At 45.3% G+C, this 15,410-nt stretch overlaps 1 protein-coding gene across 1 annotated transcript in view; it reads left to right on the forward strand.

Moving 5' to 3' along the window:
• The window catches only part of sorcs3b (sortilin related VPS10 domain containing receptor 3b), a 46,118-nt gene that overhangs the window by 9,773 nt on the left and 20,935 nt on the right, over positions 1 to 15,410 (forward strand). The window contains exons 2-8 of the mRNA XM_076038398.1: positions 6,384 to 6,451; positions 11,211 to 11,307; positions 11,489 to 11,647; positions 11,811 to 11,884; positions 12,780 to 12,844; positions 13,381 to 13,499; positions 15,215 to 15,304. Of these exons, the coding sequence (XP_075894513.1) occupies positions 6,384 to 6,451; positions 11,211 to 11,307; positions 11,489 to 11,647; positions 11,811 to 11,884; positions 12,780 to 12,844; positions 13,381 to 13,499; positions 15,215 to 15,304 (672 nt within the window). The remainder of the gene's footprint in view (positions 1 to 6,383; positions 6,452 to 11,210; positions 11,308 to 11,488; positions 11,648 to 11,810; positions 11,885 to 12,779; positions 12,845 to 13,380; positions 13,500 to 15,214; positions 15,305 to 15,410) is intronic.

Here is a 15,410-nt window from a genome sequence, read left to right on the forward strand (position 1 = left end):
TTGAAGACAAACAAACAAACAAACAAACAAACAAACAAACAAAGAGTGACAAGAGGAACAAAGACATTGTAATGTAATGTTGTGGTTTCATCCCCCCCCCCGCCGCTCACAATGCACTAAATTAGCCCGGCATTGCACACTTGTGACTCTGCAGCTTTCTTGGATGTGTCAAGCCATTAAAAATGACTTGAAATTTTCATCACATTTGTCCTTGAACGCCGCGTTCTGTTTTCCCTTTCATGCCAGCCGCTGCTTATTGTGCCCCATAGTTAAAAACAGACAAGAACATTAATGCAACAAGCGTTTTGGAACGGCGTTCATATGCGCAGTCCATTAAATTCATTTCATTGAGTTTTTATTCATTGATTTATTTCTCCATTTTCCAGTTTCTTCTTCAGTTTCTTGCCTGCTTTCAAGAAACGGCCCCGATCGCAATCTCCTGTCCGGCTAAAAGCAAACACGGCGGTTCATTGTGTGTGTATTGGTGGCGGGGAAGGAGACGCTGCAAACACACAATAGAGCCATGTTTGCAGTGGAGGCCTTTAAAAGCCGAGCCATTTCATTAATTTCCCCCCTCGTAATGGATTGAATTGATTGCTGAATCCCCCCGACGCTCGGCGCACCGGCGCTATATGACCAGAGGAGGCCGAGTTGGTCGGATGAGCAAACACACGGACACGCACGGCTGATGCACCGGGGACGATTTGGCCGAGTTTTGGCTTGATGAAAGCGGAGCATCCCCGGAGTGTGTTTACACCCGCAAAAATACAAACATCCAATTTGGTCCGCAGATAACATGAGGATAGAGCGAGGGCTCACTCTCCCTCTCTCTCTCTCTCTCTCCCTCTCTCTCTCTCTCTCCCTCTCTCTCGCTGCCATTTTTCTTAGAAGCAGTTTGTCCTTCCCGTTAAGTGCCGCGTTTTGCAGACATTCACACGTAAACAACATCAAAATGTTCTTTTTTTTTTTTTTGCTTCTCATCCCCTCTTCCCACTTCATTTATGACCTTGCCCGCCCGCGCCAAGACTTAAAGAAGCCATACCAGTGTTTGTGGGTTTTTTTCTCTGCAGGTTCTCTTCAAATTCTAATTGAGGCGTGGAAAAAAAATGGAACGATTATGTCCAGGTTGTTAATTGTGACCCGACTCTTCAAATTTGGGCTTCGTTTCCGTCTCTCACGTTCCAATTTTGTTTCCATGACATAATTTGCGTAAATTGCATTTCTCTCAAATCAATTCTATTTTCCAGAGAAGACTGCAAACCGTTTCACTTTTCGTAGTTCAGATGCTGCTCATTGTCCGTCAAATCACAAATGATTGAAATTAAAAGCCGAGCGTCCTCGGCGAGGGCAGAAATCTGTGATATTTATTGGCTAATTAATTTGAAGCGAGTTTGTCAAATCGCTCAAGTGACTCTCTCTTGCCGTTGGCGTCGATTTTCTCCTGCCTTAATGAAGCCGAGAATGTAATGAGCTCACAGACAAATAAAACAGGTTTTAGTTCCATGTCCTCAGGTTCGCATCTGCATGAACAGATCCATTAAAGTGACGTGTTTCCAGCTGAATGACTGCATTCGAGCTCGCTCTCCATAATATCGTGCGGCAGAGTCTGGTGCCCGCTAAGATCCACAAGGTGCATCGGGGGAAAGGAGCATGGAATGATCTGAATTATTAATAATTATTCAATTCCAAAATCCAGTCAAGAGACACAATGTTTGGTCAGAATGTTTGTCCTTCACCGCTAAAATTTGTTTTGGACAAATTCTTTGGAAATAAATTGGGGTTGTATTTTAATTACCACTGTCAGGCTTCTTCGCTGAGCCCAAACAAGCCAAGTGTACCGTACGTCAACTGCTCACATGCAATCAAGTCTTAATTAACAACCAACGGTGGCATTTAACATGCTCAGAGCCTGCTCTGCTCTCTGAAGCAAACCTCTCTGTCCATTTACGGGGTCACTCAATATAAATTATTCAAAAGTTTGCATTATTTACAGCTGGCTTTTGACGACAGTTTCCCTCAGTCTGTCAGCTTGGCTGCGTGGAATTCCGTGCATGTAAAATTAAACCTTTAATTTGCGGCCATTAAAGGAGATGTAGCTCGCCGCGCAGCAGATGGTCAAGCGGGGCGGCACGTTGGCACAGCCTCTGGGTTGACTTGCTCTGATTGGCTGAGGCCCACGATAAGCACCTCTGTCTGCTCTCTCACCCTCCTGCCACCTCTGGAGCTGCAGCTGAGATGCGCTCATGATGGAATCCGACTAAATCAATGCAGTGTTTCAATCCCGATTGCAGGATAGATGCACTTGTCACATTCCGCTGCTGAACCCTTGGCCCTTATCTCACAGCTGTGCATTGTGAGATCTGGTGGGATTATGTTTGATTGCTTACGGGTGACCTCTTTAACAACAAAGAAACAACTAAACGTCATGCTAGCACAAAACTCCACGAAACATGTTGTCATCATATGGAAGCTTTCTGCTGATCACTTTCATTTTAATCCCTTCAATGCACATCTTCGGTGCTGATAACTTTATTATTATCGGCGTCATTAAAAAACACAGAGTAAACAAAGACGCACCCAAACTGTGCAAAAATAAAAGATAGGTCTAATCACAAAGGGCTTGTCGGATTGTGTTTGATGTAATCCCTTGATGGACTCAAAATCCGCCTTCACTCTGTCATATCTGCGGAAAACTGACCTTGAGACGGAGGCAGACAAAGAGACATATTTCGCTAGAATAAATCCATCTCAAATAGGCTTATGCTTTAGTAATCGTTTTAATTAGTGAGCGTAAACTCGGCGTTGCCAGCTAGTTTGATGTCTTGGATGGTTGTCCGCATCTCGCGCATGGCTTTGAATATTTACTGAAATGCTTTAAAAAAAAAAAAAAAAAAAAAAGTTTAAAAAACATGTTTTATAGCCACTCGGAGCAGCAGCCTTTAGCCACGATATTCAAAGGGGCCTTACATCACTCACTGCTATCAACTTTGGGGGTCCCTTAGAAATTAATTTAGATTCTTGAGTCTTCCCCTGCAGCAACACTCGAAAGCAGCAGCAAGCGGCAGCGGCAGCAGCAGCAGCAGCAGCAGCAGCAGCAGCAGCGGCAGATTTACATGAAAGTGACAGTATAGTCATCGCTCATCACCAAACGTCGTCGCCTCCTACAGCCACGTGCGACTTCTGCGACGGAGAGCAACGCGCTTCAATCTGCAGGTGTGAGCTTTTGAGCGGGGTTGCAGGATTTTTTTTTTCTGTACTGCTCTTATTTCCCCACCAGCGCGCCGCGAGGCAGAGGCAACGCTCAAAGGGGCGTGGCTGCGGCTGTCGGCGGTAACGAGCAACAGGTTTCCGTGTTTTTGAAGTGCACTATTTTTAAAAGCGCAACAAAAACTGTTGACGCGCCACTCGATGGGTTTTAATCAATAGCCGCACGGCGCCGCGTGGATGAGTCACATCGAAATTGCGGGGCCGCGTTGTGCGAAAATCTTCCCACTAGCGGGCCGTTGAGATGCCTCTCACGTCCCACTGAGGCACTCCAAACTTTCAGCATTTCTGGTGGTCTCACCCTAAAAAAAAATTTTTTTTTAAAAAAAGTGGGAAAAAAGAAATACATAAACATTAAGTGAAGCAAAGATTGATGGAATTTAAAGCAACTGCTTTGGTCCGGCTCTCTGCATCTGGCATTGCGCAGTCAATGTAAATGCTGCATGCCCAAGCAGCTGCATTCATATGAGGTAATTAATGCAGGAGTGGCACCTCAGCTCTCAATAAGACTCAGTCAAAACTTGCGTAGAAGTGAATAAAGGAATGAGATAAACTGTGCAGGGGGGGAAAAAAACAACAACAAAGTGCGAGAAACAACAGTGAGACGATTTTAAAGGTGAAAGAAGAGGAAAAGGGAGGAAAAGAGGGCGACAGGAATAGAATGTTGGGATAAAAGGATGACTAAACCCAACTCCTCGGAGGGCGAGAGGCAATCTGGGAAAAAAAAAAAAAAAATGATTGGTTGACTTTCCCGGGGCGAAGCTCTCTTTGCGCACATCAATAAAACATAAACTTGAATAAATGCACTGCTTTCGGCCTCCCAGGGTCGTTACTTAATTTCATGTATGCAAGTGAGTGATGATATGCATGTGGAAAATTGTATTTACCTAGAAGGCTTAAAATAATTCTGGGAGCCATCTTGTGTTTGTTTGTTCCCGGTATTTACATGCATGCAAGGCCGCACTGCCTCGCCCCCCCCCCTTCCCCTTTCTCTCTGAAGCAACTTCTTTTTTTGTGTGTGTGTGTGTGTGTGTGTGTGTGTGTGCGTGCGTGCGCGCGCGCATGTCCGCGCGCAACTCTCGCATCTGCTGCCGCACGTCAGCCGCTCTCCCCCTCACCCCCGTCTCGCCATTTGCATGGATGACAGTCGGTCCCCGCTGACCAGCGCCGAAGATGCGGCGCCTATCAATAATGTTAAAGACGTCTCCGGCGATGTACTCTTGATGTAGCCACTTAGGGACAAATCATCCAAACAGTCATCTGCCTCGCTAGTCTGCCGGTCCCCGAGGTGGATCTTCACTGACCCAATTCAACGGGTCGTCTTTTGTTAATGAGCCAACTGCACCAACTCGTTGACAACAGTTAAAACGGAGCTCCTGATGGCAATTACAGCGTGGGTGCTAAGAGACTTCTCTTTGTCATGCCAGTTTTTTTTTTTTTTTTTTTTTTTTTTTTAAGCGCCATTAAGGGCTATTTTTGGAGGCTGTCTCTCATCCTCTACAAAATTAATGAACATTTTATCAAATTGGATCAATTTGCAAACTATTGCGAGTGGTAAAACCCCTTGAAATGGGCACATTTACCGTCCCCCCCGCCACCCACCCACCCTCTCCACGCTCTTAATTTACAGCGATGGATAATTCAGTCCTTCTAGTTATAGGAATTAACTGCCTCTGGTTTGACACTGATGGAATCAATTCCAGATTCAATTTACCTCCTTGTATTTACGGCATAATGTCCCATGACGCAGCGCCATTGTTGTCAGCAAAAGGGAGCCGAGGAGACAAACGATCAGTAGTTTGGCAGAGTTTCTCCCGCCCCCCTCCCCCCAACCCCCTCCTATCTGTTTTCAAAGCAGGCAATTAGGCCCAACATCACAGCCGTTTAACTAAGTCTGCACTCCAAATTGATTCAGACTGCAGCACTGGACCTTGCAGACATGGCGCATTTAGTTATGCAAATGCTTATCTCCGCGTGTGATTGGTTAATTAACCTGCAATGCAAGATAGTCCCGTCCAGGCGCAGCGGCTGTTTGATGGCTAAACTGTGGGTCAATTGGGTTTTTAGCATTTTCAAAGCGGGCCGAGGAGCACGTCTTTGTTCCTGCGGAGTCTTGTGTGGCCGTCCTCGCTTTAATGACTTGTTCTGCGGGTCCCGCGAGGTTAATGCGCTTAAACTCACTGTAATTGAGCTTTTGACCGGATCTTTCAGGCCTGTAAAACGGAAGAAAAAAATAAAACCCCGTCAGACGTATAACGCCGCGTTTCTGCTTTCTGATTGTTATTATCCGGCCTCCGTCCTCTGCCTTCCTCCACGCCACATCCTGAACTCGTCACGCCAGCGCTCTCCCCACCCGGCTCGTCTCCCGTGTCCTGACTTATGATCATCCCCATGGGAAGTCATTTAAAATGTCATTGGAGTGACAATAATTCGTTTGCACACAATTTCACCCGACCCTCTGTGCCCTGGCAGGCTTTTATGGGCTACATTTTTGTTGGCCCAGAAACACATTGTCCAGCCATCCTCGGCGAACATGCAAAAGCATTTAGGCCGGGAAAAAAAAAAAAGGGGGAACTGGACCACATCCAGTGAGTCAAATATCTGGCTTGGCATCTACGATCAGCAGTGGAGATCAGTGTTTTTCTTCGCTGCCACATCACACATTTGGAAGGCAAAGAAAGGCAACTGTTGAAAAGAGGAAAAAAAGAAAAAAGAGCAAATGAGTGAGCTGGTGCAGGCGCCGGCTGCATTTCAATTTATTGCTCACTGAACAATTATGTTCAGATTTTTTTTTTTTTGCTGTCATGTAGGTATCATTCCACATGAGGTACAAACACGGCTCTCGACAGCCGGGGAGATGTTTTTCAGATCTCGCCGGCAGCAGAATGACACATCTTGACAGCCTGAGGATCACTTGTCATTGGGGCAACGCGCTATAGGAAGGAGGCGCATATTTCATACAAAAGCACGAGGAATGTAACTTCTATTAATCCCATGTGTTTACAACTAGACGGCTATTGTCCTGATGCATGCACAGGGCTGTGCCGCTGAGAAAGTTGTGGGTTGTTTTTTTTTTTCAGGTGCTCTCACATAATTGCACACATCTCCTTCTGTTTCAGGTCATCCTGATCTTGACAAAACTGTTTGACTTTAACCTGGGTGCTGTGACCGAGAGCTCACTCTGGAGGTAAGTCAGTGATCATACCTGAAATATATACTGCACTACTGTCTAGTAATAATAACAATAATAATAATAATAATAATAATAATAATAATAATAATAATAATAATAATAATAATAATAATAATAATAATAATCATCGTCATCATCGTCATAAAATAATAATCATCAGAACTGTGCTGTGAGTTGTTCTCACTATTTTGATGTGTTTTGCTTAAAAATACACAAATTGTCTTGGTGCAGGTAACCTGTTGATTATAAGGCTAAATTTAAATCTTACTGTCATTATGGTGTTGCTTGATTTTAAAAATACAGCTGTGCTCCTGGTGAGGTAATTAAACCATCCAAACATGAGTGCACCGCTGTAAGATTCCACCGGTCGCCACAGAAACATCACAGTCTGAAACACACTGCCATGAAATGTGACAAAAGTGAAATTGGCGTCTTAAATATCCAACATTATATCCTCGTTTCACAAAATAAAAGTACAGCTTCTTCCAAACTCTTCCAAGCTCTTTTTGAGCGCCTTGCAATGTTTTCAGCCTCCTACTGTCCCCACATTTTGGGAGACAACGCGCCTGTATCAGAAAATTCTGAAAAATCTAATTATGCCAAAATTTAAAATGTAAAAATATCCTTCATATAATAGTTTAGGGAAGCAAATTATTCCATCTTTGTGCTGCAAAGGTCTTGCGCAAAGGTCTCGGTATGTTTGCAGCAGTTCTCTAAAAATACAGAGGCACAGCCTCCGCCCCTCCAACAATACAAGTAATATATTCATAGCTGGAGCAGTATACTGTGGCTGTGATTTATAATGCACCCCCATCCCAGGATATGAACAATCAAGTTACCCTGGAAGCCAATATAAAGTATGTTTTAATAAAGCAATGCGAAGTAGTTGAGAGTAAAGCATCCTCTTCTTTTGCTTCCTGCACTCCCCATAAATAACACAGCTGAGACTGCACCAAAGTTAGAGGAAAAGGCTCAACCTATTTTCAGTCCATCACTACAGACACTTTTTTTCAAAGATAAACAGGAAGACTTTTAACAGGGGGAGGCTCCTTTCTTTGGATCTGCAGCTCCTTCCCTCTGACCCAGAAACTTTCCGATGGAGTCTGTGATTGATTGTCGTCCCCAACCTTTAGTTTCAGAGGCCATCGACATGCAATCGCAACTGTATTGCCACGGTAATTCCATTCAGTATGTATTGAGGGGTGAGTTACGATGCCCCGCCAGGTCATAAATAAGAATGGAATTCATTAAGGATTATACCGCAGATAGCACAATGCAGCTTCTGATACGGCTCCCCCACCACCGCCGCCTCCTCCTCCCCTCCGTTGCCTGCAGAGAACTCATTTCATTCTGAAATACACATGAAAAAGGGACCATCGGTCTGCCGAGCACTGAGCCTCAAATTAATATCTGTTTCACCAGAGGCACCGCCGAGATTTACACCCGACTTGACACGTTTGGAAATCCCATATTGTGTACAGGAGGTCTTCCATCATCAAGGTGTCTACTTAACAATGGCACCATGAGTAAATTAGAGTGTATCTCGGGGTTTAGGGCGTGTGTGTGTGTGTTGTGTAGCGTCGCGGGTATTAGAAAAGCAATGATTTGAATGTTATGGAAAGAAACAACAGTCAGTGATTTCTGTGATAACACGAGAAATGATGGAGCTCCGGGTCGCGGCCGGCGGCGGGCGGCAAAATGCAGATCGGAGGGAGCTCATCCACATTCACAGCAGCTCTGGAAGACGGCGTGTGTGTGTGTGTGTGTGTGTGTGTGTGTGTGTGTGTGTGTGTGTGTGTGTGTGTGTGTGTGTGCATGTGCGCGTGTGCAGTCGAAACTGGATGGTGTAATTATATCACAAACAGCCTCTCTCGTTTTACAAGCAAAGTCAGAATGTGGACCCCTGAAGAATTATCTAAGCGAAAATACAGATGTGTTTACGGGCAAGTCTTTGAAAACAATGTCAGCAGTGAGTGGGACGATTCAGATTAATGCACAGACAAGCAGACGACGGGTGCCTATCCAATTATGCAGTGAAATTACATTTGGAGGCACTCAGGTAGAACTGAGGATGTGGTTCGGTTGTTTGTGGCGATGAGAAATGTGAAGATTGCGATGACAAACACATCTTAAGCCGGTAATGGGATGCACAGAGAGAGCAAGTGCCCACTCTGCTGTTAGAGACAAAGTAAGGTTTTTTTTGCTCTAGTACGCAGGAAAAAGGCCCAATATGAAACGTCTATAATTCATCCACTGGCATAAAATACACACGTATGTTTCCGGTCATATAATGGTCACCAAAGAGTAATGTCCGCAGTAACACTTGACCTGTTACTGGACGCACCTACACCTGAATTCCTGTGCGTTTTGGGTGGCCCACTCATTGATTAACATCAATATGTTTAACAAAAAAATAGAGTATAATGAAATGAAATGAATGAATTAAATGCAGCCACCCGACCGAGCAGTCAAAAACGGATAGAGATCAAGAGGCACAAGAAATCAAGGATTAACATCAGGGGGTCCCCTTTGCCAGATGGAATGCGCTGATGAGAGAAAAATCGTTGCTGAGTCATGGTAGCAGAGTAGCTGCTGTCTGCGGGATGGACAAATTGGCCAGCGTGGACATCAACATAATGTATGGATTATAAATATAGCAAGAAAGTGGTTTTAACTTATTTGCAATGAGGTTAGGCGTAACATAACGATACACGCTGTGCCATTGAAAGCAATACTTGTGTTATTGGGTCATTTAATCCCATGCACTTCTCATTATCAACTGAAATTGAAAACCAAACTTCACCAGGTAAAAGAAAACTGAATTATAGAAAATGACTGACAATCGAAGCTGGAATAAACTCAACAATAACGAAATGATGAGAAACCCTCACACACGTTACATTACCATACAAAGTAATTATAACGTACAGCAGTATCAAATTGATTCCTCTGTGCGGTCGTCACTGCGGATCATCTCTCAAAGCGAGCCTGAAATTCCTAAATTGAATTCCTGCTGTGCAGTCAGCTGCCGGTTTCATTACACATCAATGTTGCATGAAAATCACCTTTCAAAGACTTGCTGCACTCGTGCAAAGGGAGTGTTAAGTCTGCATTTTGTGCTTTGTTTTGTCCTTCTTTTTTTTCACCCTTTATGAAAGGTAGATTTCTGCTGCGTTGTTTTGAACAGGAAATGCCTAATGAATATGTCAACTTGCTCTTTATGCCCAGCTTGCATTATGCTCCTCAGGAGAGCTGCGCTTCTTTTTTTTCTTTTTTTTTTTTTTTGCGCGTGTGCTTGTCGGCTGTCAAAACACAACTGTTTTTGTTCAGATTCCCTCTCGTGGCCAAGAGGCCTTTTCAGATGATCCCCAGTGTGCTTATGCACTGCTGCAAATTGACTTTAAAGAGAAGAAGAATCCTGGAACCCCGGAGTTTTCTTTTAAATTGCTGCAGCGGGCACCGTAAAACAAGAAAGACAGCAGTTTTTAGCTGCTCTGTGGCTTGCTGGGTAATTGGTAACTGCTGAATACGGGATGAAATGCGAGACACGCTGGGAAAAAAAAAAAAAAAACATGTTAATTCTAGGAGTTCTATTCATTTTGAGCTCCTACACATTTGCAATAATACCACCCTCTCCCCCGTGTCTTGCAGCCCTGACGTGATGCGCATTTTGCAGCTCGCGCAAACGTCCTACGTTGTGCAGCGATTTGTGCCCTGTCACCCGTGTGCCTCTGCTCCTATTTACATTCACGCCCTTAAATAAGCAGTCGCCGGCTTGTTAGTGCTTCTGCAGCTGGCTGCCGACACCTATGAATCACTGGATACGCTGCTGCTTAGTTGGAAACCAGCTAAATTAACCTGTAGGACATTTACCATGATAGAAATCAATATCCTTCAGAATGCAAATGGGCTTTTATTGGGCCATTCTCTGAACTCCAGCGTGTGCAGTGAGGACTTTGATTTCATTCATTCATATTCATTTATACGTATGTATGTATATTCATTCATACATACGCACATATACATAAATGTGTATATATATATATATACATCTACATACATGTAATTGGCAACGTCGTCATAGCACTGCAAGACCCAAACAAAATGGGAGCCAGTTGATCAAAACACCTCAGCAGTGGTCGACTCCACCGTCTGGGTTTTTCTTTCCCTCTTTAATTTGCCTGTTTATCCTCAAACATTTCTGAACAACAAAGCCTGTGCAACACTAACTGACTACATGAAAGGTCCGCTTCCTCCGCCGCCGCCGAGCTCCGATGCGTGTCGGTTGAACAACAAGTGACGATGAGCGAGTGTAATTTCGAAGCCACTTCTTTTTTTTTTTTTTTTCATAGCGAGTTTCCGCAATTTCGGCGAACGAGTCGAACATTTAAAGCAGGGCTGAATGTCAGAATTTTTGCCTTTTTTTTTGTATGGCCGGGGAGGGGCGAGCAACAACAACAACAACGACAAAAAAGCAATACATTAGCATGAAACCAGTCTCCCACTGCAGCTGATTTTCATTCCATGAAGCTCAAGGCTGGCTGGACTGGAGAAAATCAATCTGAAAATATATGGTTTGCTTCGGGGAGGCAGCCACCCTAAAGAATAACTGATTTGCAGTTAATGGGCTAAAACATGCCAAAGCACTGGTGTGATGCTTTCAAATCTTTCCCAGGTAGGTCTTTAATTGATTTCTCCCCCCCCGCCTCTCCTTCCTGTTTCTTCTCTGGGACCACATCTGTCTTTTTTCCAGATCTAGCGACTACGGGAGCACCTACACCAAACTGGCTGACAAAGTGGGCCGGACACTTTTGAGCTACCTTTACGTCTGCCCCACCAACAAACAGAAGGTCAGCCGCTTTAATCTTCCCGTCTGATGCGGCCCCCGGGCGTCATGTCGCATGACAATTTGGAGTGTTTTTTATAAGGTTTTTTTTTTTTTTTTTTTTTTTTTTCCAAATTGCTGCCAAATGATGGTTTCTCCATCTCGCCCCTCTGATGCCTGACTTGCTCCCCCTTCCTGTACTTTAGATAATGATACTTAGCGACCCGGAGGTAGAGAGCGCCGTTCTCATCAGCTCAGATGAAGGGGCGAGCTTCGAGAAGCATCCAATTAGCTTCCACGTCCTGAGCTTGCTCTTCCACCCGTCTCAGGAGAACTGGATCCTGGCCTACAGTCACGACAGCAAGGTAGCTTCGGCCCCGTCGAACCCGGCTGCATCTCTCTCTCTCTCTCTCTCGCTCTCTCTCTCTCTCTCTCTCTGCTCTGATGCCTGCTGGCAACGTCTCCCCCCCCTCATTCACCCCTCCTCCCAAAAAGATTGATGGCCATCATCCTAATTTTGTCTTGCAGCTGTACAGCTCAATGGACTTTGGGAGGAAATGGCAGCTCGTTCACGACAACGTGATGCCAGGACGATTCTACTGGTATGATTATGCCATTTTCTTCTTTCTTAACATTTTTTTTCCCCCTTCTCGCCCTCTGACTTTAGTGCAGCCATTGATTGCAATTTGCATAATGACGGCGATGACAACCCTTGGCTGTGGCAAACAGGATCCCGTGACATGTGACATCGGCTCTCAGCCCTGAGTGCAAGCGTGTCACACAGGCCCGCAGTAATACCATATATATATTTATTTATTTATGTTTTTTTTTATCCCCGAGGCACTTACATGACACGCTGCTTTTGTCGTGGCCCGCCATTTAGCAATCTCAACCCGCTCAGGCGCGTGGCAGTAAATATTGATGCGAGCGGTTTCATCCCCTGTTTGTTGTGCTACGTGTCAAAGCCAATTGTGTTTCTCAGCCCGGAACGTAAAGGACATGGGTTGGAGGACGTCCTCTCCTACGCGTGCGTGAACGCAGCCGAGACGCGGCGTGATGAATGGGAACGGAGCGGCGCGGCGCAGCGGGTTGCGCCAGCACCCCGGAAACAATGCATTATCCGCGCTCGTGGAAAACGTGCCGTCACACACATTACGTCTAAATACTTGTTTTCCCCAAAACGTCGCCGCCCCCATGCAGACGCGTTTGCTTCAGGTGGTATTTACGGGAGGCCCGCGATTCGCCCTTCTCTATCTTGTTGTTTGGTCTGTCCCTTCCGCGGTGGATTGAGATTAATTACCGCCGCATGGGCGCGAAGAAAGCCGCGAAAAAAGCAGAGAGAAAAACACCTTCCTTTGGATTTCGCACAATGGGGGGGACGCCCGTCTACCGCTGTGATCCTCAACCTCATCGTTGCTGTTCCTTTGTCACTTTTCTTCACGCGCCTTTTCTCCTTCTTCTTCTTCTTCTTCTTCTTCTTCTTCCCGCTTACTGCAGGGCGGTAATCGGCCTGGACAGAGAATCAGACGTGGTCCACATCGAGACGCGCATCGCCAAAGGCCGTGAGTGAACGCACTGCAGTCAACCGCGGTTAAGAACAACAACAAGAGAAAGGCCAAACAAAACACAGTGCCCCTCGCTCTCATTTAGAGCGAGGTCAAGGAGAAGACGAGGCCCCTGCTGCTCTTCACACCGGACCCTGAAGTCCTGTAATCGCAGAACAGAGAGTCTCTCCTCAGAAATAGAGACTTTTAGTGGGTTGATGACTGTCTGGAGTTCATCTTTGCCCAAAAAAGTGTTTTTCTTCATTAGAAAGGAAAATAACCGAGTTTGTGCTTCTTTTTTTTTGTGTGTGTGTGTGTGTGTGTGTGAGGCTTGATTTTCACGCTAATTTGATTTGCAAAAAGCCGACAGATCGCGCCAGTAGTTTCTCATTGTTTTTCGCAGCTATTTGAACTTCAAGCTACCAACCCTTAACTCTCGTTTATTATACACCCAGCTATCAACGATGCATACAAAGTCATTTTTAATGCTAAATGGTTTTAATTTGCTTTTGATTGATTCTCTCCCCCCCCCCCCTCCTTTGCCGACTCCTCAGGGGCTCAGTATGTGAAGTGCCGAGCACAGCGGTGCACCGAAGGCAACAGACAGTACCTCTTCCCCGGACACGTAGACACCAACTCACTGGTTGTGCAGGATGAATACGTCTTCACGCAGGTTTGCTGAGCAGCATATTGTGTATATTTTTTGTTTTAATTAAACTCGCCATGTTGTCTTCATCTTTTCATTCTTCTGCCCCCCACATCCCCCCCGCTCTTCATTCTCTGCCCTTTGTGCATCTCATCCGCGTTTCTTCCCTCAATCAAATCTCACGTAATGGCTTTCTGCGGGCGCACCTGTTCCCCCACTGGCTCGTTGTGTGTTTTGATTATGTTTTGTCTCGTTCACGTCAAGGCTCGCTCTCACTCTTTGCATGGCAACATGCCTGACAAATGTTTGTGTCGCGGCATGGGGCACGCACCAAAAGGAGCTGTGAATAGAGACCGGTTGGCGTCCTTATTATCATTCACTCTGACTTTGACTCCAATTAGACGGAAGCAGCCGGGGTCATCATTAGAAATTTAATTTTCAGATGCCCTCCGCTGTCATCGATTTCATCCTGGGCTCAGTCATTTCCTCTGTTCTGGTCAGTCTCGATGCGTTTCCTCGTCCTTGTTAGCTTCATAGTGAGTTTCTTTAAAATAAGAATCAAATCACAGTTTTTTGTTGTGCGGCGGTCGCTGCGGCAAATCATTCTGCACTCTGTTGAATAAACGGCCCTAAATGTTTGCAGTTTGTTTCTGTAATTTATTTACCCGCAGATTTAATCTTGAGGATATGATGCAGCTGTAATACTTTAGGGGTGACCCAGTTTCACTTTTACCACGCTTATTTCTGCAACTAGATTGGTTGCAGTGCAAGAATTGAAATATGTGGGAGGAAAAGGGGGAGAAAAAAATATATATCACAGAGCGATTCAGAAACTGTGATTCAATAAAATGTTCCAAATTTCATTTAAGCCAAGATGAGATTGACCGCTCCGGCAGAGGCAGACATGAGGAAGATGCTGGTGAAAATGACTCTGCACGCTCCGCAGAGTGTCTTGCGCCGGCTCCGCCGCCGTGGCACAGATGACTTTCTTGTGACTTTCATTGCTGGGGGCAGTTGGGTTTAACTTGACAAAGAGTAATGAGGTTATCGATTGAGCTACAACGAAATAAGCAGTCTTCAACACCTCCAAAGTCTCTTGGGAGAAGAGCTACAGCCAAGTGCAACATCCTCAAAAATGTGGCCTGGGAAAAGGCAGCCCATTGATTTTCGATAGATTATTCCATTAGGGCCCTAATGTAGTGTGTTGGTGGGGGACAAATGGCATCCTTCTACTTGATTAGAAAATAAGCAATCAGGCGGTGCCGCTCGGCATGTGAGCGGATCGCGAAGTGGCAGTGCATTAAGATCTCCAGGACGCGCGGTAGACAAACACTTTCTAGAGCCTCTTAGCTTAAGACTATAAGTGAGGAAAAAGGTAACAAAAAAAAGTTGAGATTGTAATTTTCGGTTTGGCCGGGCACGCTGCGAGCATCCTGAGTTGAGTGTTTGATCAACTGGTGCGCGCCTTGCGAGTGAATACGACCTCCTTCAGGAGATGCTCCAGCTTCATGTCCTTGTTTCGCACAAAGTCAACATTTGGGATGTCGACAAAACTCTCGCTCACACTTGTCCTCTGAAAGACCCCCTCATCCCTTTTTGTTGTTTTCATTTTATGCGTTGGTTGACGTCGCTGTCTATGTGCCGTGGAAAATGTTCGAATACGTAACGGACACGAAACTGGTGAAAAGCTGGTCACTGGTTAACTTCTGCAAGTGTTGGCCTGTTTCTGTTTTGTCGCAAAGGTAACAAAGTCGGGGCGAGCCAGCTACTTTGTCTCCTACATGAGAGAATCCTTCAAGCAGATGAAGTTACCCAAATACTGCTTGCCAAAGGTAAGAAACAACCCACTGGTCCTTAAGCTTTAACTGGAATATCCATCAGGCAGACAGAAATCTTCAAGTTAGCTCGGGAGGTAGAGCGGGTTGTCCAATGACCCGA

The sequence above is a fragment of the Nelusetta ayraudi genome, unplaced genomic scaffold (assembly GCF_046127955.1).
Source record: "Nelusetta ayraudi isolate G7.1 ecotype Tasmania unplaced genomic scaffold, CSIRO-AGI_Nayr_v1 ptg000056l, whole genome shotgun sequence".
Lineage (NCBI taxonomy): Eukaryota > Metazoa > Chordata > Actinopteri > Tetraodontiformes > Monacanthidae > Nelusetta > Nelusetta ayraudi.